General features: G+C 43.6%; 1 protein-coding gene across 1 annotated transcript in view; it reads left to right on the top strand.

Annotated features, from left to right (window-relative positions):
• Positions 1 to 25,025, top strand: part of tmem145 (transmembrane protein 145) — a 58,814-nt gene extending 33,789 nt beyond the window's left edge. Inside the window, exons 12-15 of the mRNA XM_063199647.1 lie at positions 9,971 to 10,143; positions 18,991 to 19,111; positions 23,053 to 23,247; positions 24,448 to 25,025. Coding sequence (XP_063055717.1) covers positions 9,971 to 10,143; positions 18,991 to 19,111; positions 23,053 to 23,247; positions 24,448 to 24,729 — 771 coding nt within the window. The 3' untranslated portion in view covers positions 24,730 to 25,025. The remainder of the gene's footprint in view (positions 1 to 9,970; positions 10,144 to 18,990; positions 19,112 to 23,052; positions 23,248 to 24,447) is intronic.
• The last annotated feature ends 1,564 nt before the right edge of the window (positions 25,026 to 26,589 follow it).

The raw sequence follows: 26,589 nt of genomic DNA, 5'->3' as shown, positions 1-26,589 counted from the left end.
CACACACACACACACACACACACACACACACACACACACACACACACACACACACACACACACACACACACACACACACACATGCAACACACATGCAACACACACACACACACACACACACACACACACACACACACACTGACACACACACTGACACACACACACTGACAGACACACAAACCCTACCCATCATGTTTTAGTGCCAAATGGTAGAATATTTCACGACACCTTTTATTGGCTGGGTAGAGAAGGCATCAGAGAGAGGCCAAACGATTTCATAAATCTGTTTTGGATGACTAAACAGAAAGTAGTTACGGGACGTGCTGAAAATGTACAAAGGCTCATCGGTCTGGAGGTGCACGAAACACAGAACGTAGACATCTAGGCCTAGATGCAATCTCTATCATCAGGGCAGTAACGATACACTCAACTCACGATTCGGTTCGTATCACGATTTTTGAGTTACGGTTCGATACACCCCACGATTTCTGAAATGTGTCTCATTTGAAGCTTGGAAGCACTATCACATCAAATTACATTGTTTTCTGGACTGAGGGATGACAAAACTTTGAAAGGGCGTATCACGATACTGCCTTCTTACATCATGATACAGTATCGTGACTCTGAGTATCCCAAAGTTCGATCCAGTATCGTTACAGCCCTATCCATCATGTATATACCATTATTTCTATAATCCTTAATACATAACCTGCAATTCAGATTCCATAAAGTTAGACAAACAAAAGTCGATAGGTTTTTTTAGATTCTTCCCTACCTGGCCAGGACTAAAAAAAATTCCCAATCCAAACAAAACATGGAAATACTCCCTGACATCAGATCGTAACTTACATCGTTGTCTTTTTTTTAAAACGAGACAGAAATGACCCTTCGCTAACTTCTAAGTAAGCCACACCCTGTAAACACACCACAGCATAGAACAGCACAGAATACGTAGCAGTCTCAATAACTTGGGAATGGGAGACAGCCTCCTATTTATGAAGGCAACAAAAGACCTGGGGCCTCATTTATCATCAGTTCATAGAATGTCTTCTAAAGTGTGTCTTACGAGTGAAATTTAGAATGTTCGCAAGTACAGAAAAATCGGGATTTATGAAACGTGCGTTGGCTGTTCCTAGCACACGTCTGCATGATAAATCCCACACCTTCCAAATCACTGTGCACGCGCGCATTCGGGGTAATTTGCATCCCGAAACGCCTCCAAGTAACCATATATGGTATTAAAATATATTCAAATGCCATGTGAATTCGAAGGCGCCACCCTGTTTGGACACACATGAACACACGCGGACACAAGCGCCAGTCGAAGCGCTGTCGGGAAGTGTGGAGATAGAAACATTTCCGCAGCAGAAGTGGAGGTGCTTTCGACAGGAGGAGGACAGTGTTTCAAAATAAGTAAAAGAAAGGAGACACACATGGACGAAAACACTGTAAAATAGCACACTGTCATACTCCATTGTCATTCAAAGCAAACTGTACCTGGCACGGTCAATATTATTTGCAATTTCGTGTTTCTTCCACTCGCACGCATGGTCTGAGGTGTGCGTAGATTTAGGCACATTTCTACGTTCAAGTACATGTTCATAAATCCCATACTTTGCTCAGGAATGATCGCACGCACGCTTTACGCACAGATCTGTGCCTAAGAACGCTTGATAAATGAGGCCCCTGGATTTATGCTCTCTGTATCTGTCTGTGTCTGTGTCTGTGTGGTGTACGTGTTGTTGATACCTTTTGTCTGCGGTTTAATACTGAGATGAAATGGCCTCGAGATCGAAATGTTACAAATCAATTATGGATGAGCATCGCAGGCAGGCAGTAGGTGGATAATGAGGAATATTGAGGAGGAGGCGAAGAACACAAAGAAAAAAAGAGAAGAGGAACGTGGGGTCACTTTGTCTGTCTGGATGCTGCGTTGCTGTTGTTATGCAGTATTGAAAGGCAGGGACTAAGACTGGCTGGAGTGCTGAGTGTGTGGAGTTGGGAGGGAGATGGCTGTGAGCAGGGAAGCTGACAAGGGGGGGCAAAGGGGTCAGTTGTCATGGTCCCAGGGACAGAGGGGGGGCAGAATTGGGTCCCCATTACATTATATGTATTGAGCTGTGGGGGCCTTTCTGATCACTTTGTCCGGGACCCGGCCAAAGCTATCAGTAGCCCTGGCTGTGAGACACACATGCAGTACATATTTTTTTGTTTTGTGATGGTGGTGCAGATGAGATGAACTCTCAGTAGGGCTCATTAGTGTCCGAGTCCTCCTCTTCCTCCTCTGCCTCGTTTGCCTTTGTTTTTGTGCTAATGGGCTGGAGAGGATGCAGTACGCCGACGCATGGACATGCATGTGTGCGCGCGTGCAATTACACTTACATTCACATTCACACACACGCATGCACTTAGCGTGTTCATACAGAAGCCCTACACACACAGAAGCCCTACACACACATATGTACCAAAACACACATGCAGAGCCTTGTGCGCGCAAACACAAACACACACTCGCACACATGCATAATGTAAGATAGTAGGCCAAAGTATCTCTGTCTGTCCAACTCCACTGTGGTGTAATGTAACCTTGCACGGTGCATCCGTCATGGAGGGAGTGAGTGGGCGGGCCAGGCAGGAGCTGACCCAGTTGTGGTTCCGGAGCTGAGATTGTGTGGCTGGCCCTTGGGGGGCTGGGGGTTAGTGAGTAGGTGATAGTTGGAAGCAGTGGCGTGAAGCACAGACATTTTGAGGGGCAGGTGCTTGCGGGGAGGGAGGCGGGTGGACATGTCGAACTTCACGCTGCTATAGAGACTATACTGTGTACTATATCGGCCCATTTTTGTGACATGCTTTTGATTGTTCATGGGCAACACAACATTGTGCCGAAATTAAATTTCAAAAAGGGATTTTTTTTTGTCCAGTAGGGCAAAGGGGCAGGTGCTTAAGCACCACCTTGTCCCTATCTGTGCACACCTATGGTCGGAAGCATAGCATGATTTACATAGAATACCAGCTGGCTGACGGCACAGTCCAGAATGTCTTCACAGGTTGGCCATCTTACCACAGCCATCTTATCTGCTTCCTGGAAGAAGCTGTGGAGACTGATGATGTAATTGATCAGCAGAATGAGGACATACACCCATGCTTCTGGAACCTTTATTCAAGCACTCTGATTTTAGTACAGGTGGTTGTCCTGTGTATTCGACACGGTTGACCAGCAATGTGGATAAGGCATCTAGTGGCAACTGTGTACAGGCCTATTAATGTAGAGGTGGGAAAATTCCCTGTGGCCACATGCGGCCTACTGAGCCATTTCATCTGGCCCACAGAGCCTTTACAAGAAAGACAACTTTTGAATTCAAAGTGATTTGGTCAGCCAACATTCTAAAAATGGCTATGTGAGTTTACAGTAACATCTGTTTCTTAGGTCAATATTCTAAACCCAGTGCAGACCTTTAACTTACATTTTACAGTGAGGAGTCCGCACACTTCAAATTCATCCTATCCTGCCATGGAATAAAGAAACAAAGGGCAAATGTTTTGAAGTGTGTAGACTCCTGATTCTAAAATTACAGTCAGCCTTTGTTCTGCACCTCTTCCTCGGATGTGTACAACCTTCACCTTCAACTAACTTTGAACTTAGAAGCATAGACTACTGCATCAACTTTACATTCTATGGACACATACAGTTTTACAGATTTAACGATTTCCAACTTCTCCTTTTGCAACCAAAAAAACAAATGTCCTGGTTTGAAATTGTAAAAGTATGTAACTTTTCCCTCCACTTCAATACTAACCAACGACGACCAGGAGTGGCCATTTGAAACAGAAGCAGTGTTAACTTAAGACACAGGAAAGGCAAATGGCATGATACAGATGAGGAGATGCAAATGAATGAATGTTATATATGACAATTTAATTATCAACTGCAAGGTAACATTACATTTAACTCGAGGCTACTGTAGGTTACATACAGTGGTGTAGTCTACGTAGAACGCGGGTATACGGAGTATACCCACTTCTAAATTTCAGGGATTTCAGTATACCCACTTAAAATGGATTGATCCATTATTTTGAATGGCACAAATATATACAGTATACCCACTTCAAAAAATGCTCCAATGTACAGTATACCCACCACAAAAAAGTAGACTACACCACTGGTTACATAGGATGCAGTGAAATCAAATAGAGTTTACCCAAGATAGATAGACAGAGAGAGAGAAAGAGAGAGGGAGAGAAAGACAGAGGTTGGAGCCCCATTCAGAGGTTTGATGAGACTCCCAGAGGAATCTCTGAAGTGAGATTATATACCGCAACCCCCCACCCCAAAAGTGTCCTTTTGTCTTGCTAGGGCCAGTGGCGCTTCGAGGGGTGCCACATCTTCAGTGGGGGTGAGCTAGCACAAACAGGCCCAAACTCTACTTGAGATAGCATCAACAGTGTAATCTGAGTCATTCAATAATCTCCATATTTACAAAATGGCATTCAGAAACACCCACTCAATGTCATGTCCCCCACTGATATCGAGTGGGCGATTCTGATGGGTAATCCAACCAGGAAATCTGTTTTTCTGCTGCAGTATTGAAAAGGCTTCATTTGGATAGAATGGATCCTTGGGATCCATTCTGATCAGGGCTCTAAATTCACTTTTTTGTCACCAGTCAAAATGCTTTGTAGATGTTAATCTTACTAGCCAAGCATACACTCACTAATGGGTCAAAGTCGGCTAGTGAGTTGGTTTTTCTACCAGCCAAAGAGAAATTTCGCCAGCATTTGGCCGGTTGGCTGGTGTTAATTTAGAGCCCTGATTCTGATGCATGCAATCATTGGGGAGTTGGTATAGATTGTTAGGGAGCCCTAGGGGGGTGTTGAGAAGGATACAGTTGAGAGGGGACGGTGCTTAGTTGCTATTGGGGGGCATTAGTCTTTTTTGTTTTTTAATACTAAGGTGGGCGTTGGCAGGCTGATTATGAGCTCAAAGATGAGAGAAGAAATTGGGCTGTGGTGTCAGTAGAGGAAGTTGTAATAGAACATTGGTTAGTTGTCCTGGCTGGCGTTTGGAGATGTTGGTACAGCAGCAGAGATGTGGTTTGCTGGTTTTGTTAAATGGTAGTGCTACACACTGAGATTGGATTACACAGTGAGGTGCAAGGTGCTGATAGGGCTGTGAGTGACTGTAGTCATAGAATGGGTGGGCTTGTTAGTTTATTTATTTGTTTGTTTAATGTTTATTTGTCAGGGACAGTACACAACATACAATTAAGACAGATTACTGTATAGCCACAAGGCTAATTTTCATCTGTAGTCCCTGGACAGGAATAGATGTTATAGAAGTTTAAAAATGGGGGGAAAGACCAAAACACATTGATTATTTTTTTACTTCTGCTGTAACAATCGAACTTTATAGAGCATTCTGCTTTGTTGGCCCCGTTTGACAAGTCGGCCCAACCTCGCACACCCTTCCCTTCCCTACACGTTGATACCTGTCTTGAATAGCAAAGCCTAGAACTCATACGCCCAAATGGTAGCAAATGTAATTCACTGCTGGGGACGTTTAGTGACAGTCCATCAGACTCTTGAATTGAACCTCTTAAAACTGGCCAAATACTGTACATTGCTGTAAAGTGCCCAGTCAGAGGGTGAATGCAAATAAGTACTTCTACTGTAGTATTGCTAGTAGTATGCCATGGTGGTATACATTAGTGCTATGCTAACTTCATGGAGAAGGTTTTTGAAAGAAAACCCTCCAGCCCACCTCTGCCCCTTTCTACAGTAGAAACCCTCCTGTACCTCATCTTGATGTGAGTCTAGAGCACATAGGCAAATAGGACAATAAAAATTGGTAGGCTCTTCATCATGGGTGTGTGAGATTGACGGGTGTGTGTGTGTGTGTGTGGGGAGGGGTAACGTCAGGTCATTTGTGTGCAAGGGTAACAGGAGTTCACACACTGCTATTCCGGTCAGTCTGATTACATGGGGATCCTGCCTCTTGCCCTCTCTGTGTGCGCGCACATTGTCAAGTATGTATGATAGAGGTGAAGAGAGTTCCTTCTCTTTTGTGTCCTGTTCACGACCTTGGATGTATTGTATTTCTATGTTTGTGTGGGAAAAAGCAGGGGGGGGATGTCTCGTCTCTGGGCCCTGTATGTGTGTGTGTGTGTGTGTGTGTGTGTGTGTGTGTGTGTGTGTGTGTGTGTGTGTGTGAGTGCCTGCGTGCCTGCGTGTGTTTGTTGTCATGTGCTGTGCAACTTTGTGTGTTATTTTATCTTCACACCCCCTTTGTGTTTGTGTTCGTTTGCCTTTTATGCGTCAAGTTTACACATCATGTGTCAGTTAGTGTTTGCACACAAAGGCAGCGGAGTGGTGCGCTGCTGTGGCTCTGAAGGAAGGCAGTGAATGGAACGCAACGCTGTGGCGTGCTGTGAAAGAAGAGAAGGTAGCGCACCACGCGCCACGCTGCGCACCACGCCGCGCGCCCGTCCAAAGACTAATTAACCTCATGGGCATCACACAGCGCCTTTCATGTCAGGAGTACTTTTACATTCCTGATTCCTGCGGCAAGAGTGTGCATATGCATGCCGTGTGTGTGTGTGTGTGTGTGTGTGTGTGTGTGTGTGTGTGTGTGTGTGTGTGTGTGTGTGTGTGTGTGTGTGTGTGTGTGTGTGTGTGTGTGTGTGTGTGTGTGTGTGTGTGTGTGTGTGTGAGAGAGAGAGGGGGAGAGAGAGAGAGAGAGAGAGAGACAGAGAGAGAGAGAGAGAGAGAGAGTGTGTGTGTGTGTGTGTGTGTGTGAGAGTGTGTGTGTGTGTGTGTTTGTGTGTGTGTGTGTGTATGTATTAGAGAGTGTGTATGTGTGTGCTTGTGTGTGTGCTTGTGTGAACTGATTCTAACTTTCCAAGGCGACAGGAAGATCGTGTTTACAATATGCATGAGATTCAGTGATACAAAACGCTGAGATGAAGTCTGTCGGTGCCGAGTTTGTTCTTGGGGTTTTTTTCCCCCTCATTTTCGAAATGAATGAAAATCATAAATGAGTATGATGCCGTTTCATGCTTATTTTATTAATGTATTTTGATGACGTGGACCTAACACATTGCAACCCCTCAGATTAAATGAAGCGTTTTTGCGTGCACCATTTCCGTGAGAGGCTTTTAGTATGGAGCCTGAGGTCTGCTGCCAGCAGTCTCTCTCTCTATAGCCATTGGCAGCGTCTATCGGATGGAAAATGTCAGTTCCCCTCAACAGATAAAAATTCTCAGCCTCTCACTCTCGCTGGCTCGCTGGCTGGCTGGCTCGCTCACTAGCTCACGCTGCATGCACGGCACTTGGTTGAATTCCAAGCACCATTTTCTAGGGCACTCTGCCTTGAAAACGGCATCAGCCTTGAGTCCGCCTCGGCTCGCGCGCATCTCTCTCTGCACCACTTCTCCTCCGGCTCAGCTGTGCATTTCTGATCAATCTAACCGCAGAGACACCGACACTAGTCAGCGTGGTCGGCTCCCCGTGTCACTCGCCTGTCACTCAGATACAGTATACCTGAGAAAGGAGGAGGAAGCCGTATAATAATAGTCAGGGGAAAGACAGTTTCTCTAAATAAATAAATAGATAAATATGTAAGTATAAATATATAGACATTTGAACCCCGGTGGATGAGACGTTAGCAGAAGGCAGGAACACCAGGTTCCCCAATAGCATGACGTTTTGCCTGAATGGGCTGAACAGTAGAATCTCTGTTATGTCTTTGTACTACTCTGCATCACTCATGGTGTGACCCCCCATAGCAGGGGTCAGGAACCTATGGCTCTAGAGCCACATGTGGCTCTTTTGGGAACTGTACGTATATGGCTCTTACTTGCCTAGGGTTGCCAACCATCCCTTGAAATACGGAGTAGTCCTTTATTTATAATTAAAAGTACAGGTTCCATATTGAGTTGAAACGGGACACGGGAGGTTAAAATGTGTTAAAATGCAGGAAATTACATCTAAGAAATACAAAATGTTCAGGGAGAGGACTCCCAGACCTTTGCCATGATGAAGTTGACAGTAAATGACAAAAAGACCAACAAAGGTCGGCGTCTGCGCCTTGAACTTAATGCTCGTGTATTGCTTGGTGCGAGCACTCCTAAACTACTACAAAAAAGTAGTAATCACTCAAAATAATGGAAAAAAGGAGGCGCACACAAGACTTGTGTGAAAAAGTGTATTGAAGCCGAAAATATACAACAGAAGTCTAAGGATTAACTGGAGAGACAGACGTTTCGGAGCTAGTCCATTTTCAATGTCTCCAGTAGAGTTGACAGTAAACAATCCTATACTTACCTGTTATCAATAAAAGTAATAACTTGACAGTACACTCTCAAATTGTTGGGCTTAATTGAAATACATGCTTTTCATTGTATTCAGTGTTTTTAAAATGGTATGGCTCTCGTGAAAAATTCTTTTAAAAAAATGGTGTTTATGGCTCTCTCCACCAAAAAGGTTCCTGACCCCAGAACATTACATTACATTACACATAGCTGACACTTTCTGATGTGTTCTTATTATTCTGATCTAATAATTGTAACCCTAATCCAAAGTCCCAAATTTAGCCTTCTCCGGCAGGTCAGCCTAAAACTAACCAGGTTAGTGTTTGGCTAAGGGCAAAAGTTGTAGGGTTAGGGTTACTGTTGGCAACACGCACGAAGCAGGACGCAACAAAAAACCTTTCATCTCAATTCCCACCCAATCTGGCAAAATAGCCTCTTTTTTGACCTTTCTCCACTAAATCTTCACTGCGCAATGCTGATCAATCTAAATAAAGCACATATATTGTAATGTAATGTTCCCATTAATATCTTTTTATTACCTCTACCATGGTTATGTTTTCAGTATAATTAATTTGTCTGTCTAACTCCACAATAACAAGGCAGAAAGATACGGGTGAAACATAGTCAAATGTTCTATCAAACAGCTTCCTTGGCTGAGGTCTGCACTTTGCATTTCTAGTTTTAGTGATGTTTTTCGGATTTTTGAGTCTGAGCAAGGGTCGTTGCCCAAAACGTCACTACTGTAAAAATACATATAAAACAAGAGATTTTTGGGGTGTGTGGATTGCTTGAATGTATGTTTTGATCCTGCTCCCCCTTTTGAATTTGTGGATGATGGCCGATTAGACTTGACTGTGTAGAACTTGCTGAGCTATCCAAGCATATTCAGGACACTTTTTAAGCATGGTCAGCCCCAGTGTCACTTAACTGCCACTCAGATCTGGCCCCTGACGGAGCAGAACAAAGTCACATCGATGGGGAGAAAAAGACAGAGTGATGGAAAATGACTTCACTTTTCGCTGACCCACTGAACTGTGAAATGTGCACCACAGACTTCAATAAGCAAGGGAACAAAGGAGGATATTGTATACCGATCTCATCTACAAATAAGGTTTCCATTTAGTTCCAGTCCATTTTTTATTTTATTTTTCAAGATTGGTTTAACAGGACACTGTCATGTAGTATGACACAAAACATATAATGTTCTCAATGGATATGTTTTAAGCTATTTCCAATATGTATTATATTGTAATACTCAGCTAGATAGCATATTTATTGCTAGCTATGCTAACTTATTGTAGGGTGACCAGAAAAATAAATAATCTAAAATATAAATCATCTAAAAAAAATAATCTAAAAAATACATTTTTTTCTGGGGGAGGACCCCCAGACCCGCCCACCAAATATTGTCCTTCAGTTACTCAGGAAGTGTCCCGGTTTCAGACTACAAAAATCTCCTGGCGAGACCCTACATGCGTACAACAGGCTTGGCATGCTACACTTTTACCTCAATAACTTCAAGTGGCTTACGATAAAAATGTAATCTCCTCTCTCTCTCTCTACCTCTCTCTCTCTCTCTCTCTCTCTCTCTCTCTCTCTCTCTCTCTCTCTCTCTCTCTCTCTCTCTCTCTCTCTCTCTCTCTCTCTCTCTCTCTGATTGTCAGTTCTTTGACCCAGGCGAGGTGCTGTATGCTTACGACAGTCCGGCGGGCTATGGGCTGATGGCTCTGCAGCTGGTGGCATATGTGTGGTTCTGCTACGCCGTGCTGGTCTCGCTCAAGCACTACCCTGAGAAGCAGCCCTTCTACATCCCCTTCTTCATGACCTACACGCTCTGGTGAGTCACCGCACAAGGGTGTGTGTGTGTGTGTGTGTGTGTGTGTGTGTGTGTGTGGGTGCAGGGCCGCTGACAGCTTTGGCTGGGCCCAGGACAAAGTCATCTGAAAGGGCCCCCCCACCCAATACATACGTGTACAATGTAACGAGAACCCAATTCTGGGTCCCCTCTGTCCCTGGGCCCGGGACAACTGTACCCCTTGTTCCCCCTGTCGTTTTCCCTGTGTGTGTGTGTGTGCGTGCATGCATGTGTTCATGTGTGCCTGTGCGTGCAATCGTATTTCTGTCTATTATAACGGGTATTTTCAAAGATGTAGGAGAATGCTTGCAGTGTAAAAAAAGTGGTGCCTTTGGGAGATAGAATCTCCTTGCCCAGTGAACTTTTCACCTCAACGTATCTGCACACGTGCAGCCCCCTAGTCGCTCACCCTCCCCTGGTCATGCTTCCCTCCTCTTCCCTGAACTAAGAGAAGGATAGGCCGCGGTCGAATCGGCAAATTTCAGTTGGCTAACTGGATATGGAGTCATCGAGTGACATTCCAAAGGATTTTTTGTGTTTATTTCCACCTTTGGCAGTTGCCTGAAATTGTGGGTGTAACAAAAAGTCCAGTCGCTTCCAAGTAAACTATTTAAATAAAATCAGTACTAATCTTTACAGCCATATCTTCTGAAGTGCTAGCTGCTAATGTCTCCTGACAGACATTTGTCTTCCTGTGTTGAAAAAAAAGTAGACACACTCACCCAAAGTTGCTTGCTGCTGCTGCAATCACATGTGTTGTGCTATTTTCGCTCCAATCGTCCACTGTCACACTTCCATTGTCACGCTGAAAATTGATGACAGCAAATCTCCCAGGTCCCTCCGTGTGTCCACGAGTAGCAAAACACTGGCAAGACGGCTTGTTTTGATTAGGCTACTCCACGAGACTTGACGTGACGTGATCAGAAAGTGCTTGATTTGATAATATGCTGTAATAACACTCTAATACTGCGTTGTGATGAAATGCCCAGATGAAATATCCAAATTGTGAATTTGTAAGAGTTCACTTAGGCCTATAGTTGTTTTCATGATCTATGTCAGTTGTGTCAAAATCACATAGAAGGTGCATTAGAGCGTCTAGATTAGAGTGTCTATTTAGATGAAAAAACGTATTTCTACCATTTATGAGTCAACGCATGGGAGTCAATGTTTTAACTATAACAACAATGGCATGCTGAGCGATATCGTTGGGATCACTTTTAGCAAGGTTTTCGTGAACTCTAAACAATGTCAGCCCATCACAGTTCTTTAAACTGTAGAGACGTTGTGCCTTCTGCTTGCGGATTCTCATGAGAACGGGCGTCAGTGTGAACAAAAGTATCAGTATATTTATAGTTATCTTTATAGATGTGAGCAGGCCTTAAGAGCTGAGGGTGAGGCTGCCATATTGGCCAGGCAGGCAGCTTTGGCTTGACACAGCCCCCCTGCTGAACTGGCTCATTACGGCGAAGGCAATGGGTTCATGTGGAAATGAATCATTTTTAAAAGTCCTCTGTTTGCTTAAGCCTTGGCTAGATTCTCCGGCTGGCTCCAGATTGTGAGTCAGTTGGTCCCTGTATTAAGACAGGTAGTCGGCACTAAGGGTTGGCAGGCCTGTGGTTTGATGGGCCATCTGTGTGTGTGTGTGTGTGTGTGTGTGTGTGTGTGTGTGTGTGTGTGTGTGTGTGTGTGTGTGTGTGTGTGTGTGTGTGTGTGTGTGTGTGTGTGTGTGTGTCTGTGTGTGTGTGTGTGTGTGTGTGTGTGTGTGTGTGTGTGTGTGTGTGTGTGTGTGTGTGTGTGTGTGTGTGTTCGCTTGTGTGTGTTGTTGAAGTTTACCGTCTTGGTCTCTACTTCTTGCATGTTCAAAATCCGAGTCAAAGGAATCAAAAACTCCAAAAGCCAAATTAATCTATTTATTTTCTAAAATTACCAAATAACAAAATGACCACCACTGGTAATATCCAGAATACCAGCAATGGCCCATACACAGTAAACACTACAGCTTTCCAGAACTGCAGAGTCTACTACATAAAAATGACAGTTACAACGAAAGCATTACGGAACGTTCCGGAGATCCTAACCTTCTCTCGCCCTGACCGATAACAAAAATTAGGACCTACTGAATATCCCCTATCTGTTGGTATTTATGGTTTGTGGGTGTATGGGTGTGGTTATGTGTAAGCAATTACGTGATTTGTTAGTTAACCCAGAATATGCCTAATCTGTGTCGATTGTAAGATGCTGTCTTCATTTCCGGGTGGGCCTTGATTTCATCACTCTAGGTCTTCATGACCTCATCTGTGGACTTCCTGAGTTCTGTAATTTTAATCAAGCAATACACATACAACAGCACATTCTTTTGACATATTTGAGGATCCTTGGCTCTGAAAAGATTGAAATCCAATGTTAGTCGTTTGCCCATTGTCACCTACTCCTGGCCTCCTAAAAAGGATTAAGTCAAATAGTTTCGCTTCTGAGTGACATCACTGTATCCTGTGTAGAAAGAATGATACGTCAAGGAGTTTGGTATGGACTTCAGACTTATTCAGAAAATAAGCAATCAGTTAATCAAACATCACATGACAGCTTTCAGCTTGTCTTACAACAATGTTTGATGACCTCTGTAGGCTCCCCTAAAAAGAATGGGCAATTACTCAATATCATCATCTCATGATTGTCACATGGGGTCATTGGGCCTACTCAATGGTTTGAGTGCCCACCAACAAGACACATTTATTTTAATGTTTAACCAAATATTGTAGAATTTCCTGCAAACACAAATGAATACCTGAACAACTTGTTGTAAGCCAATGCATTAAATTTCAGGACCTCAGAATCTAGCCTATTTTCCAACAGTCCCTTTCGTGAGGTCATAATTAATATGACCTCATCAAATTTGTTAGACCTCAGTGTTAGACTCTGTAACCAACATGACCACATATCTTTCCTTGGTCAACTTCCCTTGTCCATTTCTGCAACCTAAGTTGCTCGCCTCAGAAACCTAGTGCAAAGAGAATACCACATCATCTGCTCATCACCCAATTTGTCATTGCACCAAGACATTATATTAATGTGGAAACCACAGTGAGTTCCATTGCCGAAGGCTGTGGAAAAATGTAAAGGGTTAGAAATACAAACAAATGAAAACAAATATGTAAAAGACAAATTAAATAATTCATAATAACAATAATAATTATAAAAATCCTCCACTGCTTATCCTCCTGCTATAACAAAACCTAAAATTGAAATTTCTCCATTCAATACCACCAATTTCCGCAACATTGGGACCCCCTTTTCCACTACCAGTTCCTTGAGGTGTTATACGGCAGTTTCTTATTGTTAGGCTACGTTGAATGGTGGCGTCTCCTGTAGGATCCCGTTTCATTATAAAGCATCATCAAATACCACAATGTAAAAGGAAACATGTTAGCGTTAGTAGGGTTAGTATTAGTGGTGTTAGTGATAGTAGTGCCCCGCATGCATTAAGCTGCAGGCTTATGCCTTTCCCCATTTTTTGCGCTTCCGCAAGCTTGTTTCAATGTAATCCTGTGTGTCTTTCCCTCAAGGTGAATATTGTGTGTAATTCGCTCAACGCGGTTCGGTCTACTACGCTCAATAGCTTCTGGAATGAGCCAATTTGAATTCCGCGTCTCCTGTCTCGTTGGTTCCTCTTCCATCTGCAACCTGTGTGGAGAAATCTGACATCAAAGTAGTTAGTTTATCGTAATATGGTTTATCTTGCAATGTGCGAAATCTTCATGTTCGAACCTAGCGTTGGTCCAGGGCTTAGGCTACTGTTTGCCTAGTTTCTTACTGACCTCAGCACCATGAGTCAGAGTGTTGACCCAGCTCATAATTGTATGTAGGCCTATACCAACCTTACCAATTTGCTCTTGGGCGTTTGGTCCAAATCCTTATGGGTATGCGTTCCACAATCCACCAATGTGTCCAAGTTCATTGCAACAGTGTTTTTTTTCTTTTTCTTTCAAACCACAGACCTTCTGCCAAAGTTATTTTACCAGCCCGGAGACAACGGTCTCCCATTCATGTCCTCTACCAACCATCAGTGTTTTGGCCACACGGCCCCCAACCAGTCCATCAGTTATTTCCAAATGGTCACTCGCATCAAAATCTTTTCCGAAGACGCCCTTTCGTGCTCTCTCCAAATCCTTTCCATATCGAACGTTCTCTGTGGAAAAAATCCTTGATTTCCGATGTCCTTGTGAGAAGCTTGCACTGCTGCCAAACGTTCTTTGTTACCTTTTCCATAGTGAACCCCTGTAAAACCATGGCCTTGTTTCCTCATTGCCGCATAAACCGCTTCCAATCTTTACCAACCTCCAACACTCAACAATGTGTTTTCCAACACCCTTTGTTATCTGTCGTTATTTCCTTAATGTAGGCTATGTATGTGATGTGTGGTGTACTGCAGTCTTTTCTCAAATCTCGTCTGTCTTAAGTCGAGTCCAGTGTCACGGTCGCACATGTAGGCCTAGGCCTAATATGCCTATCTCCCCCTTTCTTCTGAAATAACACGCCGTGTTGTTTCAGAAGAACCCACAACAATTGTGTAACCAGGTACACCGCGCAGTTAATGTCTGAACGGTAATCGTAAAAAATCTTAATAATAAAAAATAAAAATAAAAACCTCAAAATATCCATAGGTCTAAGGAGTAGGCCTATTCCTGTTGTGACAAACAGAACAAACAATAAAAAAAAAAAATCAGTCAAATCAATGTAGAGAGTATTGGGAAGGCCATCGTGTTTTTAGCTAATTATGTTTGTTCAGTCAGTATTGTGTACTCTTATTTTCGCGTGGTGTTGGGTAGACTATGTGTAGCTTATACTGCAATGTGTATAATTCAACCCCAGCAGCCACCCCTTCTTGCCCAATGTAGATGTAGGGTAAACAGTCCCACTGATTCCCAATAACTGTCTTAAACACGCCTGTGCGTATGTTTTCATCTTAATCAATGTTACGTGGTAGGGGTCAGATAAAAGGGATATGGGTGTATAAATGGCACCCAAGGGCGTCACTTCTGGTGTGAGTTAAGCAGTAGTGTTACCGAACAAACTTGTCATAGTCTTTCAATTTCTCATAGGCTAGAAGGGGTCCCCCAACCCTTCTCCTTTGTGAGCTCTAGGTCCCAATCACGTTTGCGTATTGTCCATGGGATAGGCTTGCTCCGGCTCCAGTGTGCGCTTGGTGTGCTTGAGCTTGTTTTTTCTCTGGTTTCAGCTTTGAAGTATGTGCAGTGCCCTCCGTGTTGTGTAGGCATTCCACTGGCAGTCTCTCACTCAGTGCCCGGTCCCACTATAAGCAAAACACCCCCCATACATGACCCTACCTTGGGCATCGCTACTCCCTGTTCCCCGTCCTCTGAATCCCACCACGTTGTCCCTAACCCCTTAATGAAATTGGACCAACTTCAGGCTTGGATGCATGCTGCTGGTTTCGGGAACAAGAATGTGTGACTGCTGTGTTGTAACATGAGTTGTATCAATTGTGTTTCGATTCCGTCGCTCTTTTGGACTCAGCTAATTGCAACTTAACTAGTTGTGCATGTGCTGTATCAGTGCTTAGTTTCTCTTCCTCGCGTTTTGCACTATACTGTTTCATGTGGTGCTTGAGATGGCGTTCCCAGTATTCTGTAGTAGGCCTACTATAGGGCAAATTTGGATCATTTAACATCGTTTCTCGTACCGGCTTTGGGATTGCTTCTAGAATGGCCATTCTGAACATAGCAGTTTGCAGCTTGTCAGAGCTTGGATGGTTTCCGGCTATGTCTGTCCAAAATTCCTTACTTTTTGCTCCATCGGGCACTGGGTGACGTTTACGCATTGCAGTGCCTATGTCAGCTGCGTATAACGCAAATGGGATATGAATCTGGCAAAAGGCTCGTTCTTGCTTCTGTTTCCACTATGTGTAATTCCCACGCGCTTGTTTGTTTACATAACAGTGCGCGCCAATCGCCAATCGTTATCTTTTGTGACATATAGCCTAGCTTTCATCAATTTGGACAACCACGGTGCACCCCTTTCGACGGGTGAAGGCATTTTTTTCCAGGATCGAATTCATGTCAGTAAAACTAAACGGCTTATAGCCTATTCATCCACTCTGTTCTTTTTCTCCACCGGATATATTCCAACTGTCTTGGTTGGGCCTTTACGTGAAAAAAAATCCTTCTCATGTTCGTATTCGACCTTTGCACATGCACTCTCAAAAGTCCAAACAAACACACACACAAACAAACAACTGGCCAGTAGTCACACATTCTTCAGACACATATAGGGCCCATTGACATTCAATGGCAGACAAACACAGACCACCTATGTAGTCTACATGTTAGTAAACACAAAGTGCGTATCCTGTGACATTGCTCACAGATTAAACAGATTCCATCTCTTTGTTTCTCCAATGAATGGCCAAGCAACGCTCTCAATATCTCCTCCCACTGTTCCGAAACAGTGATACACCTCATTTTATCCTTCTCTCGTAATTCTGACTCCAAATTCAATACATTTCCTCCGTACATCCTGCCTTCAGCAGAATGACCACTCATTTCGTACTCGCTAGTACGTTACTCACTTCTCGTAATTCTGACTCCAAATTCAATACATTCCCTCCGTACATCCTGCCTTCAGCAGAATGACCACTCATTTCGTACTCGCTAGTACGTTACTCACTTCTCAAACACTCGCGCAAACACGCTCTCACATACACAAGGGTACCCGGTCCACACACTAAGGTTCACAGCTCAGTCCTGATACCAATAATTACCAGAGTGAAACCTAACCAAAAGAAAACAAATCAAAAAAAATAAAATAATAGGCCTATTCGTTGAACTCCAAGCTCAACAGCGCGCGGATCTCCCTGATGCGTATCAGTAACTACTTTGGGAGGGTCCCAGACCCTCCAGAGGTCCCAGACCTCTCCGATCCAGACCTCACTTACTTCCTGATGAACCCCAGGTTCTCCTCCAGTTGAGATGACTCGACCCCTTCTGTTTTTACCGGATTGAGGAAGCCTCGATGACCGCTATTACCAAATTTACCTTTCAGATATTTAATCTTCAAGGGGGAAACACCGAACTGCCCTCTGACTTCCGATAAAAGCCCCTCACTCTCAACTCGACCAAATTCACAACTGACGACCATCTGGACCGCAAAAAGTTCCGTTCACATTCAACCGTTCTCTCAGGGCAGATATTTCAACAACCTTCTGTCTAACCTCCAAGGTTCTTGTCTAGTTGAGATTCGCAGATCCCAGATCTCTTCGATTTTTTAACAGATGGGGAAACCTTGATGTCCGCAATTACTTGTTACATAGTTAGATGGGCTATTTCGAACCCAATCCTCCCACGGGGAAGCACCAAACTCCTCTATTACTGTACACCTGATAAAGCCCTCATTCCCAACTTAGACTATGTGCAAACCACAACATGTAATACAGTCAAAGACAATACCAAACAAACAAATAGGCCTAATGATGCTTTCGCTGTCGCCGTCAAATACAAGGAGGCATATGCAACAGAGTAACAACACACAATTTGGAATAGCCAATCGCAGAATTTGATTTAACTGGTTTCTGCTTACCTGGTTTTGTGGCCACGATTTTCGTTGTTGTCACCCGACTGCGATATCCTCCAGGAATGAAAAAAAAAAATGTAAATCCTATTGTGAAAAGTAAAAATTTTCTTCAAAAGAAAAATATATTTTAATTCCTTTTGCTCGAATCACGGAGGACGGTCACCATGTTGTTGAAGTTTACCGTCTTGGTCTCTACTTCTTGCATGTTCAAAATCCGAGTCAAAGGAATCAAAAACTCCAAAAGCCAAATTAATCTATTTATTTTCTAAAATTACCAAATAACAAAATGACCACCACTGGTAATATCCAGAATACCAGCAATGGCCCATACACAGTAAACACTACAGCTTTCCAGAACTGCAGAGTCTACTACATAAAAATGACAGTTACAACGAAAGCATTACGGAACGTTCCGGAGATCCTAACCTTCTCTCGCCCTGACCGATAACAAAAATTAGGACCTACTGAATATCCCCTATCTGTTGGTATTTATGGTTTGTGGGTGTATGGGTGTGGTTATGTGTAAGCAATTACGTGATTTGTTAGTTAACCCAGAATATGCCTAATCTGTGTCGATTGTAAGATGCTGTCTTCATTTCCGGGTGGGCCTTGATTTCATCACTCTAGGTCTTCATGACCTCATCTGTGGACTTCCTGAGTTCTGTAATTTTAATCAAGCAATACACATACAACAGCACATTCTTTTGACATATTTGAGGATCCTTGGCTCTGAAAAGATTGAAATCCAATGTTAGTCGTTTGCCCATTGTCACCTACTCCTGGCCTCCTAAAAAGGATTAAGTCAAATAGTTTCGCTTCTGAGTGACATCACTGTATCCTGTGTAGAAAGAATGATACGTCAAGGAGTTTGGTATGGACTTCAGACTTATTCAGAAAATAAGCAATCAGTTAATCAAACATCACATGACAGCTTTCAGCTTGTCTTACAACAATGTTTGATGACCTCTGTAGGCTCCCCTAAAAAGAATGGGCAATTACTCAATATCATCATCTCATGATTGTCACATGGGGTCATTGGGCCTACTCAATGGTTTGAGTGCCCACCAACAAGACACATTTATTTTAATGTTTAACCAAATATTGTAGAATTTCCTGCAAACACAAATGAATACCTGAACAACTTGTTGTAAGCCAATGCATTACATTTCAGGACCTCAGAATCTAGCCTATTTTCCAACAGTGTGTGTGTGTTCGCTTGTGTGTGTGTGTGTTGTCCCCCAGGTTCTTCGCCGTGCCAGTCATGGCTCTGATTGCCAACTTCGGGATCCCTCGCTGGGCCAGGGAGAAGATCGTCAACGGTATACAGCTGGGTATTCACCTCTATGCCCACATTGTCTTTCTGGTGAGTTTGCCTTCATTAAAGGATCAGTCCACATTATTTCAGGAAATTGTTTATCTGTAGTTAAGCCCCAGTACAATATGACAATACATAGCAGGTTATGTTTTCGGTCGCATTGGTTTGTTTGTCTGTCTGTCTGTCTGTCAACAGGATAACTCAAAAAGTCATGAATTTGGATGAAATTTTGCATGGTTGGAGTTGTTGGAAATGTCAAAAGGAACAAGTGATTACATTTTGGTGGTGGTACAGATCACGATACGGATCCAGCAATTGTTTAAAAGGTTCAAGACCGTTGCAGGATAGGGCGAATTTTGACTCTTTGTCTCTTAACTACACACAAAAAATCAGAAAGGCTTGAAATTAGGGTGTAACATAGTCAAATGTTCTATCCAACAGCTTCCTTGGCGGAGGTCTGTACTCTGCATTTCTAGTTTCTCTCTGTTTTTGCAATGTCTAGATTTACAATAAAGTCCATGGTACCAAATAAAACATCATCAAATGCACTTACTTATAGCACTTTAAAATAAATGTAAAATTCACCAAAGTGCAAAGCGGCTATTTAATTCTGCCCAGTGATCACTTGATGCCAATGGTACCATTTACTTCCAGTAATTGTGCTAAACTATGCTAATAATGTCAATTTACGTATTGGTTAATAATCTAAGTACTGAAAAGAAAATGACATGTTCATTCATGTAGGCCTATTATATTTGGAAGTACTGCAAATATGTGAAAATGGAAAATGGGTGAAGTGTTCCTAGGAGAAGTCCTGAACATTTTCATAATGCAATTGTATTGCTCATGCCACCCTTGACTCGTCAATAGCCTCATATTTTTAGGGATTCTTCGTGGTCCATATTGCCACCAAGAACTTTGAGCTGGCTGCGCATGTTTTTTTTTCTTTATTTCTGGTATTCCTTCATTGTCCTTGCCTGGTTCACACCAGTGAGATATGGTCTGGAGACCGCCCACTGAATTTCTCTTAGGGGAGGTGTGGTTGCCCATGGTGTGGTTGTCCATGGTTGCTCATGTGGTTGCCCATGATTGCCCATGGCTGTTTATTGACCATTACAAATGTATCATTTATTGTGTACATAGCCCATAGCCAATTGTGTCAGTTGTATACAAAGTGTTCAGATTTAAGTGTGCAGACAAGTGTAAAGATTTAAGTGTGCAGACATTTTTCTTTCAATTTTACAGTTTTTGTTTATGTTTGGCACCTTTTAATCGAGAGTGCGGTGTGATCCGGCTAAACTCAGTTGTATTCAAACAAATTGCGTGCTTCCGTTTGTCGAGTGACCGGGCGAATACACTGACCGCGACAAGATCATGCGACAGGGAATCGCTGGACTGTGCAGCAAGAGCGATGTGAGCGATAGAAGCGACAGAGTATGTCCGTTAGAAGCAGAATGCCAGCATTCCAACATTCCCATTGGCTGTGTTGGCTGTTGCTGAATCGCATCATAGATAATTTGCATAATATTCGCTCAAGCCCAACTAGAAAATAGCTCTCAAGTTCTTGGAATCGCTTTTGTCTCTTACGTGTATGTCTCCCGCGACTCAATACAAAGTCAATTACTTCTGTCACTGGAATCGCTCATGTCGCGCTTGGTCTATTCGTGCCTTAATACGCGTCATCATCTTTCACCCTCCCTGCTTTCGGATTGGCTCCCTACCTCAGGCTAGCACTTTGGGACGAGCATTCATGCTGCCTCTCAGATCGGAACAATTGTGCAAAGCAGCATGCGATTTCCCAGGCCATTATTACCCAACTGTCTCTAGTACTCCCACACCAACATCCTAGTATTAGGTTCCTTCAGAGTCCTTGAAGTCAACTCTACTCACTTTAGTGCCCATTTTGTCAACACCTGTCAGCTATATGTGGCCAGAGTAGACAGGGGGCCCAATTATGTTCCCAAATGATTAGGGAATAGAAGTGAATATTTGCACTCTTTGAAGACTACAGGATACTCTTAGTTTTTTATTGTTATTTTTGTTTTGTTTTTAAATGTTATATTTAGTGGTCCAATATATTCTGCGATGTGGTTTAGCTGAGTATGCAGAGCACGACTCAGAGAGATGACTGGACCACCATTTGTTCACTCAAGCAGACAATCTGCCTTTTGGCACTGCACGAGCCAGGATATGCTCTGACAACCCGCTTCCTTTAGTTGTGCATTTCTGTGAAGGATTCTTTTAAGTAGCGCCTCTCCTTCAATGATAAAAGACTCTGGCACACATTCATTTATCATGAAAGGCCGCGTGAAGCTCCGCGATATTGTTTTTATAGTCTGTGATGCAAAACTCTGCATGTTCTGATGTCCCGCAGGGAAAGGAAATTTGAAATGGGATCTCGCCTCTCCCTCAAGGGATCCTCAGAGGAAATTAAGGATGATAAGAATAGACGGAGAGTTAACAGTGGGATTTGAGATCTTCAATTGGACGCCAAATGGGCAGAAACAAGTTGCAAAGAAACTACGTATCTCTCAACTAAGCCCAATCAGTTTTGCTACTTGATGTTAAAGTACATTATTAATTTCAAAACGCGCCACTTTCCTTTTCTATCTATTCTTGTCTCATTGTCTCCTAAGATCCTTTGGGGAAAAGTAGCGAGATCCTATTTCAGATGTGTGGGACAAAGACATCACACTTTCAACAGAAATTTGTAATTATCCCTTTGGGTGGTCTCATCTGCACAATGGCAATCCAATGTCATTAAGTCATTCATCTATTTTGGGTTATTTTGATTCTCTCTCTCTCTCTCTCTCTCTCTCTCTCTCTCTCTCTCTCTCTCTCTCTCTCTCTCTCTCTCTCTCACTCTCTCTTTCTTTCTCTCCCTCTCTCTGTATCTTTCTTTCTCTCTCTGTCTCTTTCTCTCTGTGTCTATCTCTTTCTCTCTCTCTTTGTCTCTCTCTTTCTCTTCGTGTGTGTGTGTCTGTGTGTGTGTGTGTGTGTGTGTGTGTGTGTGTGTGTGTGTGTGTGTGTGTGTGTGTGTGTGTGTGTGTGTGTGTGTGTGTGTGTTTGTGTGCGTGTGTGTTTATCGATAGCTCACGTATATGTGAGTACCTAGTGACATGGCTCAGCATAATGTTGTGTTGTGCACTGCCAACCTGGGTTTAGGCCTCGTGCCAGACAAGGATGAAAGCGAAAAAGAAAGAACGATCGCAGCCACACAGGAGTTTGTTTTCCAAAAACTTCAGCCGACTGCAAAGGCAAAAGTTTTGACCTAGCAGAGTCTTCCTCCCTCCGCCTTGCCTTGCCTTGCCTTAGGAGGACTGTCGAAACATTGCTTTTTTTGGTCAATTAAACTCATTGGGAGCCACAGTCCAGCGTGTAGGCAATTACTCTTCGCTTTCTCACCAACCTCACTCAGTTGCTGAGAGGCATTTGGGCTGCATGTGTTCTGCATTTTTTCGTCTCTTATCTGAAATGAAAGTGTGTAGCTGTGCTCAGAGGGGAAGTAGAATTAGTAGTGAATTCATGATGTAGGTACAACACGAGTACATGATATTGCATCGTTGTTACACACAGTTGTTGCACCAGATATGCCCTGATGATGTGTAGGTCCATGTGTTTTTAAACAGTTTTACCATGCCTTATTACAAACATATATGTAATTAACAAGAATTGTCCCATTGAGACTGAGCGCCTTTGAGCGGGTCTATGGGTCAAAATGGAAAGCAAACTCATTGATCCATATGCAGACAAACACAATTAACACATGAGCTTTGTAATAGATACTTTTTGCGAAATCTCAGAGTCCCTTTGCTTTTTGTCCTTTTCAACTTGTTACACCAGTGATTCCACTGCACCTAATGAGTGCCTACTGCAGGTTTTCACTTTTCTTTTATGTCAACTACACCTCTGTTTGTGTGGCCATTGGTCCCTATCCTTGTTCATCCATCCATCGATCCATCCCTTCCACCTATGCACTATGTCTCCAGGTCATCACGCGGCCCTCAGCGGCCAATAAGAACTTCCCCTACCACGTGCGGACGTCCCAGATCGGCATCCTGCAGTCCAGCCCCAAGGGTCCCGGCGGGGGAGGAGGAGAGAGCTTCCCTCACCACGCCTACGGCAACAGCACCTTCCTGGGGGACTCCCAGCCCAACTTCACTGAGCTCTTCTCCATAAACGCTGTGAGTAACTCAGAGAGAGAGAGAGAGAGAGAGAGAGAGAGAGAGAGAGAGAGAGAGAGAGAGAGAGAGAGAGAGAGAGAGAGAGAGAGAGAGAGAGAAATGGGATGGGATGGGATGGGATGGGATGGGATGGGATGGGATGGGATGGGGTGTGTGTGTAGATGTGGGCTACAGTCCTCTTAAGGGCTGACTGGCAGCAGGGATTGAAACACTTCGAATGACTTCTTTCGGCAGCGTACAGTACTCTACTCACGCTAAGTGCATCTCTCTCCTACCCGTACGTGCCAGAGTGCCACTGTGTCTCTGCTCCCAGGTTTGCTCTCAAGCTGCATGCTATAAGTACGGTAGTGGCTGTTATGTAGGCTTCCTTGCATAGAGGCGCGTTTTATTACTGCAATAACAAAACAAATATGAGCTTTGTCTCAGGACTTAATGGAATTATAGTTTTTAATGCACAAAGTACTGTATCCTACCCTTTTTTGCAGAACGGTATGGCAAGAGCAAGTAACAAGACTACTTGGCAAGAACAATGAAACCGACTCTCAAAACACAATTATTGAACTTCAATTTGAAATATTAAGGAAGCAATCAAAACTGTGCACCTTCACAGCCAGTAGTAGACAGAGAGTAGGCTACTCAACCAGCCCCCCATGCCATATTTCATTTGGTGCAGAGGTTCTGGCTGTACTGCATCGAGAAACGTTAGCTTTCTGGAAGTGTAGATTCTACAAAAGTATAAAATGCTTCGATCTGCAACTGCTAACGTGGTCGTTTGAATTTACTCTCATTTAATCTACACAGTAGACTTGAAACAGAGCAATGTAGGGATAAGGTGTGTTTTGTAATAGAATGAATGATAGTAGACCACCTGTGTGATTATCCTCAATCCTCATCAGCTATTCTGGCCAATATGAATCAAGGAAACAAGTGGGTTTTATGAAGAGTTGTTTAATCACCAAGCTGTGGCCTAGTGGTTAAGGAGATGGGCTTTAAATCAGAGGGCTGTAGGTTCGAACCCCACCCTTCCACTCTCCCAATCTCTCTCCATGGCTGAGGTGCCCTTGGGCAAGGCAGCTAACCCCACACTGCTCCAGGGACAGTAACCAATACCCCTGTACTACCAAATAACTGCAAGGTGCTTTGGAAAAGCTTTAACGAATTGTAGTTTGATTTGTCCTGTGCTTCCTTGTTGCCCCTCAGGCCCCCATGAAGAAGGTGGAGGAGCCGGTGGTCCGCAAGAGCCAGGAGGTGCCGCGCAACAGCGAGCAGAAGATCATCACCACCACGGCCGACCTCATCTCCACCCTGACCCCGCCGCCCCATCCTCAGCCCCAGCCCCAGCCCCAGCCCCTGCCCCTACCCCCCCGCCTCTCCCTCTCCCTCTCCGCACACTCCTCCCCACCACCCACCCTCCCCTTCTCCTCACACTTCACCGAGTACTTCAGCATGCAGGGAGGGGCCAACCATAGCTCCAAAGCATAGGTGTGCAGAAGAACAAGGATGTATGGATGGATGGATGGATGAATGACTGAATGGATGCATGGATGTATGTATGTATGGATGGATGGATGGATGCATGCCTGTGTGTGAATGAGTGCAAGAATAAGATGACTTGGGATGGGCCAAGAAGAATAGGAGCAAAAAAAAAGAACAAAAAAGGCCCATTTTCACTTTTGTGTTTTTTCCCATCCGCAATAGGAAGGCAAAGTGTCTAACTAAGGAAAGGAAGGAATAGGTGAGGAAAGAAAAGAAAGGGCTGAGCTAAGAGAGAGAGAGAGAGAGAGAGAGAGAGAGAGAGAGAGGAGAGCAAGGAAAGCAAGGAAGTCAGGAAGTCGACTCAACTTCAAAGTGCAGAGCTTGTTAAAGAATAAAGAAGCAATAAATATTTCAGCGGGAGACCAGGGAGCGACTGGGGCACAGGCACGAGAGGTGGGAGGAGCTAACGGACTCCCCATCAAACATTCATAGGACGAGCCAGGAGAGCCATGGAGCCCCAACCGTGTAAATAGCCCAGACGACACTCCCAGTGAGTAGGCAAAATCACACGAAACGACGAAACGAGTCACGACAAGAGCCCCCAACATGAACAGTCATCGTTTCGTTTGGTCTTTTTTTATATTACTTTTAACTTACAGTTGGGGTCCCTCAACATGGCCATCAGCAGAGACCTTTCATTGCCATTGCAATAGAACTGTGACTATAAAGTTATTTGCCGCCTTCATCTGAAATGATCTATTTTTAATGTTTCTTTTGTTGTTATACACTTGTTTGTAATGATATTGTTACTGACCTCATCATCACAGTTGCTTTTGAGTTAATATTAGGTTTGCATTTTTACTGTACCTGACTTGCCTCTGAACGGCGTTTCTCTGCGGATTCTGCTGTGTCATTGTTGATAATCAATCACCATGCAAAGACAGGCATGCCTTTCTAACCCGATAATGACTGGAGAGGGCTTTTACAATCCTCTTGCTATTCAACTATGTGAATACTTTCAATTGTATAAGCTGTACATATATTTTATATAATTTATCAGTGTACGTGGTTCAGATGAAGGGTATAATTGTTTATAAGTGTCTATTTTCTTTTGGATAAATACTTCAAGATCGCATACTTTTTAAATGCAGATACAGTAAGTCCTGGTTTTAGGCGTCAACAAAAAAAAAGTCACAGTAACAGTATAGTTCAGTCAAAGTGTTCATGTCCTTGAGCGCTATGAGTTTAAAAACAAAACACCCTCAACAGGGTGTGAGGGCGAATGATCCCTATCCCTCTGTAGTAGTCATGTCATGTGAAGTCTTTAATCTTTAGCTTCAGTGTAATGGCTATCTGGGGGGGTGTTCCAAGAAGCTGGTTCAGTAGTAAGTAAGGTTAAGCTAACCTTGAGGTAGTGGTAAATCATGTAATAGAAGAGCTTGAAATTCTCATTTTCTAAATGATGCCTGTGGGCTATCTTGTATTAGGTTTACCACTTCCGGTAGGTTAACTATAGCCTGGTTCTCACTGATGGTGCGTGTGTGTAGCTCTGGAGCCCCCTGGTGGAGAGCTAAACGCACTGTCTGTGTCAACCAGACTAGGTTACCTAAGCCTGGTTTATCACTTAACCATGTTCTTGGAATGACCCCTCTGGTCTTAGTATCAGGGGGTGGAGATGCAGTGCTCATACAGTACTTTTATAACCTTGTTGCATTACATTCTTAACTGCATGGTGCACTTTAACGTTTTCCTGGTTTCCTCTCACTCATGCTTATTCATGCCAATGCAATTATAATGCAATGGAATGCATTGTTTCATGCGTTAACGGTTCAGTATGTTTCATTTGTAAATGTGTTTACTATTTCC

This window comes from Engraulis encrasicolus, chromosome 5, assembly GCF_034702125.1.
Source record: "Engraulis encrasicolus isolate BLACKSEA-1 chromosome 5, IST_EnEncr_1.0, whole genome shotgun sequence".
Taxonomy (NCBI): domain Eukaryota; kingdom Metazoa; phylum Chordata; class Actinopteri; order Clupeiformes; family Engraulidae; genus Engraulis; species Engraulis encrasicolus.
This window is presented reverse-complemented; position numbering and strand designations above follow the sequence as displayed.